At 46.3% G+C, this 5,179-nt stretch overlaps 1 protein-coding gene across 1 annotated transcript; it reads left to right on the top strand.

Moving 5' to 3' along the window:
- Positions 1–4,280: 4,280 nt before the first annotated feature.
- Positions 4,281–4,977, top strand: LOC126955686 (vesicle transport through interaction with t-SNAREs homolog 1B-like). The gene has a single exon (XM_050792519.1). The coding sequence runs from the start codon at positions 4,281–4,283 to the stop codon at positions 4,902–4,904; it is 624 nt and encodes a 207-aa protein (XP_050648476.1). The 3' UTR covers positions 4,905–4,977.
- The last annotated feature ends 202 nt before the right edge of the window (positions 4,978–5,179 follow it).

The raw sequence follows: 5,179 nt of genomic DNA, 5'->3' as shown, positions 1-5,179 counted from the left end.
CCCCTTCCTCCTTCCCTCCTTCCCTTCCTTCCCTCCTCCTTCCTTCCTCCTCCTTCCTTCCTTCCTTCCTTCCTTCCTTCCTTCCTTCCTTCCTTCCTTCCTCCTCCTCCTTTTCTTCCTTCCCTCCCTCTTTTTCCTTCCCTTCCTTTCCCCCCTCCCCTCCCCTCTCTTGTGTCACCCACCCAAGATCTTGTTGTGTCATCCAAACTGCAGTGCAGTGCAATCATAGCTCACTGCAGCCTCAATCTCCCTGGCTTCAACAATCCTTCTGCCTCAACCTCCTGAGTAGCTGGGACTACATGTACGTGCCCCCATGCCCGGCTAATTTTTTTTAATTTAATTTTTTGTAGAGATGGGGTCTCACTATGTTGCTCAGGCTGGTCTCAAACTCCTGAGCTCAAACAATCCTCCTGCCTTGGCCTCCCAAAGTGCTGGGATTACAGGCGAGAGCTATTGCCCCCGACCACAGTTTTCTTTTAACTATGATGGGATACTGGTATAGGAGATAGAACTTTGAAGTTAGACAAACGTGGATTGAAATCTTTAACCTATTAGTTAATGCAAGTTATTTAAATCTGTGCCTCAATTGCTGCATCTGTAAAACAAAGATGAGACGTATTTAATCTAACAGCTATTAAAGGTTCAATAAAATGAAACATGTAAAATACTTAGTACAAAGTAGAAGATTGGTAACATTTAGTTCCTGAATTCTGATGTGTATCTCTGTGGCTAAGATTGCTAGAAAGAGATGCATTTAGAAAGCTGGATGGATAAAATGTAAGTCTTGCGTTTTTCTCTTTTCCTTTAGGTGGGGCAGCCATAGCTATATCCAGGGGTCCCATCATGCTAGCTGGCAAGCTTTGCACAAGATTTTGCAGCTGAAAGAGGAATTTGAGAAAAATATAAGATCCCAATGAGCATAAAATAAAAGCACAGAAGGAGTCAATTACCATTGTGGATACTGCCAAATGATTTACAGGGCAGAAAGCGGGAAGGAAAGGAGCAGAATCAGACCGATTCTTAATATGTAGCAAGAGCTTCTATCCAATAATTCTGCTTTAAGGGGACTCTGTTAAGGAAATAATCCTAAATACATAAAAACAGGCACATAGGTGGTCATGGGATATTATTTAGCCATTATAAATAATACAACTTAGTATATACATTACCAACTCAATTATGTTTTCTGAAAAGGATACAGATGAACAAAGACTAGAAAGAAATACCAAACAGTACTATAGGTACTTAATTTTTGTGTGGTGAATTATGACTGTGGAATTTCAATATTCACTTTAGTTCCTATTTTGAAAATTTCTACTCTTAACTAATGTCATTTTTATAATCTCTGTACTCCAAAAAAAACCCACAACAACAAAAAAAAGTGATCACCATAACGAAAAAGTTATTCAAAAAATAAATGCATGGAAATTATCTCTATTGATTAAAAAGAGATCCAATCACTTCAGGTTTCAGATTTGTAGGTGGCAAGATAGAAATTTCTTTCTTTCTTTTTTTTTTTGAGACGGAGTTTCGCTCTTGTCTCCCAGACTAGAGAGCAATGGCATGATCTTGGCTCACTGCAACCTCCACCTCCTGGGTTCAAGCTATTCTCCTGCCTCAGCCTCCCCAGTAACTAGGATTACAGGCATACACCACCATGCCCCGCTAATTTTTGTATTTTTAGTAGAGACAGGGTTTCACCATGTTGGCCAGGATGGTCTTGAACTTCTGACCTCAGGTAATCCACTCACTTTGGCCTTCCAAAGTGCTAGGATTACAGGTGTAAGCTACCACGGCTGGCCGGAAATTTCTTTATGCAAATTAAAGGGCCTGAAATTTGTGTTTCCTACAGGGTGGAAGGCTTCCATGGCTCCACATGGAAGAAGACTGCAGAGGGATTGCAAAAGAGAGTCAACATCTTTTTTTTTTTTTTTTTTTTTTTTTTTTTTTTTTTGAGACAGTCACTCTGTTGCTCAAGCTGTATTGCAGTGGCATGATCTTGTCTCACCGCAACCTCCACCTCCTGAGTTCAAGTGATTCTCATACCTCAGCCTCCGACGGCTGGGAATACAGGCATGTGCCACCATGCCTGGCTAATTCTTGTATTTTTAGTAGAGATGGAGTTTCGCCATGTTGGCCAGGCTGGTCTTGAAATCCTAGGCTCAAGGGATCCACCTTCCTTGGCCTCTCAAAGTACTGGGATTACAGCATGAGCCACCGCACCCAGCCATACTTTCAATAGTAGGTTTAGATCTACTGTATTGAGCAAAAAAAGTTCTCAACTACAGCCTCAACATTTTGTACCTGACAGGTGTGGTGGCTCACACCTGTAATCCCAGCACTTTGGGAAGCTGGAGAGGGAGGATGGATTGAGGCCAGGAGTTTGAGACCCACCTGGGCAGCATAGTGAAGCCCCCATCTCGACATAAAATTAAAAAATCATCCAGGTGTGGTGGCCTGTGCCTGTAGTCCTAGCTACTTGGAAGGTTAGGGCAAAAGATTGCTTGAGCCCGGGAGTTGGGGGCTGCAGTGAGCTATGATTGCGCCACTGCACTCCAGCCTGGGCATCAGAGACAGACCCTGTCTGTAACAAATAAAAATATAAAAATTCTCTACCTTACAGCATGGTAGAGAAAACCATGGCTTGGACTTTGAGGACTATTGTTTGTTTTTTGAGACAGAGTCACCCGGACTAGAGTGCAGTGGCACGCTCATGGCTCACGTAGCCTCGACCTCCTGGGCTCAAGTGATCTTCCCACCTCAACCTCCTGAGTAGGTGGGACTACAGGTGCGAGCTACCACTGCTGGCTAATTTTATTGTATTTTTTGTGGAAACAGAGTTTCGCCATGTTGCCCAGGCTGGTCTTGAACTCCTGGGCTCAAGCAGTCTGCCTGAGTCTGCCTCCTAAAGTGGTAGATGACAGGTATGAGCCACCGCGTCTGGCCTTATTGTTACTAATACTCCGTATTACCATAAAGAGACTTTGATATGACCAGGCACTGTGGCACACACCTGTAATCCCAGGACTTGGGGAGGCTGAGGCGGGCGGATCACGAGGTCAGGAGATCGAGACCATCCTGGCTAACACGATGAAACCATGTCTCTACTAAAAATACAAAAACTAGCCGGGCGAGGTGGCGGGCGCCTGTGGTCCCAGCTACTAGGGAGGCTGAGGCAGGAGAATGGCGTAAACCCAGGAGGCGGAGCTTGCAGTGAGCTGAGATTGCACCACTCACTCCAGTCTGGGCCACAGAGCGAGACTCCGTCTCAAAAATAAATAAGTAAATAAATAAGACTTTGCTATGACTATTAGAGAATGTTTGATTTTTAAACAGGACTATGTTCATATGATTGATCATTAGGGACTTAAATCTGAAAATTAAATAAAATGACTTATCATTCCTTGGTCCTGACAGGAGTTTAAAAGTGTTTCTTTCTAAAGTAAATGCTTTTGTCCTTCAAAGGCCTCTACTAGGAATCTATGAGTGTATTTCCCATGACTGGACGATGTATTTTCCTCTTGGTGACATTTCCACCACTCATAGGATTTTCCATGGCCCACTCCACAGGGACATTTTTCTCGTGGAGTCCGGTTGTTCCTCTTGGTCAGGATTTTAAATGGCTCCAGACTCTGGGACCTTCAAGTGATCTGCAGGAAATACTCAAGCAACATCGGGCCTGACAAACTCAGGAATGTAGGCTGATCCCAAAGTATCGATGACCCCTTCGTCATTCCTGCCCTTTCAGGAGCTAGTCATCTCTTCCTTGTCTTTTCTGATTTCTAGGTGAGATTCGGTTAATGCACTGTGTCTCTTTAATTACTGGTGAACATATTAGACTTTCTGAGAGTTCCCACTAAGTCCTCCCTCCCAACCAGAGGTCTTCCCCGCCCTCTTTCTCTGGAGGACTCCACAGCACAGCCATCTCTACAGTCATCCTCACATATCTCTTTACCTTTTAAAATACGTAATGTAGACTAGGGGCTCAGGACGCACGTATTGGCCGGGCGCGGTGGCCCATGCCTGTAATCCCAGCACTTTAGGAGGCGGAAGTAGGCGGATAACGTGAGGTCAGGAGTTCGAGACCAGCCTGGCCAACACGGTGAAACCCCGTCTCTACTAAAAATACAAAAATTAGCGACCCCGGAAGAGCCTCGTCCTGGGCGGCGGTGGCGCGGCGGTCGCCGTGATGGCCACGGGGCTGGGCAAGCTGACCGCTGGGCTAGGAGAGGGCCCAGCACCCCAATCTCGGTGGCCACTGCTGGAGCTGGGCCTGCGCCATGGCCACCTCTGCCGCCTCCCCGGAGCATCTGGAGAAGCTGCACGAAGTCTTCCGCGGCCTCCATGAAGACCTACAAGAGCTGCCCGAGCGACTGCTGGGGACGGCGAGTACTGAAGAGAAGAAGTTGATCAGGGATTTTGATGAAAAGCAACAGGAAGCAAATGAAACGCTGGCAGGGATGGAGGAGGAGCTACGTTATGCACCCCTGTCTAAGGCCCTTGCCAAACTCCACGGGGAGGTGAGCAGCACAGCTTTGACAGCCACACCAGGAAGGCGAGGAGACGTGAAATACGGCAAATGTGCTGCAGAGAATGAGCATGTGAATCGGCTACAGTCTCAAAGGGCAATGCTTCTGCAAGGCCCTGAAAGCCTGAACCGGGCCACAGAGGCTGACCAGCTTGGCTCAGAAACCACAGAAGAGCTGGGGGAACGACAAGACCATTTAGAACGAGCCAAGAGTAGACTGGTAAACACAGCTGAAAACTTGAGCACAAGTCGAAAGATTCTCCGTTCAGTGTCCAGAAAAGTGACAACCAACAAGCGGCTGCTTTCCATTATCATCTTCCTGGAGCTCGCCATCCCGGGAGGCCTGGTTTACTACAAATTCTTTCCCAACCATTGAACTTCCTGTAGGGCAGGGTTTGTGGACCAGGACTTTCACCTTGTGAATGCATGATGTTAGGGATGTGGACGGAATGAGCATATTGCTGCTGTGGGCTAACAGTTCAGGCACGCACTGTGTAGCCAGGCTATGGGAGGAGGGAGGAAAGATGGAAAGCCACTTAAATGTGAAGGAACAGCAACAAGACCAGTATGATATACCAAGGTAATAAATGCTGTTTATGACTTCTTTTAAAAAAAAATATGAAAACTAGCTGGGCAAGGTGGCACAGGCCT

The sequence above is a fragment of the Macaca thibetana genome, chromosome 5, assembly GCF_024542745.1.
Source record: "Macaca thibetana thibetana isolate TM-01 chromosome 5, ASM2454274v1, whole genome shotgun sequence".
Classification (NCBI taxonomy): Eukaryota; Metazoa; Chordata; class Mammalia; order Primates; family Cercopithecidae; genus Macaca; species Macaca thibetana.
Note: the sequence above shows the minus strand (reverse complement) of the source record. Positions and strands in the feature narration are given on the sequence as shown.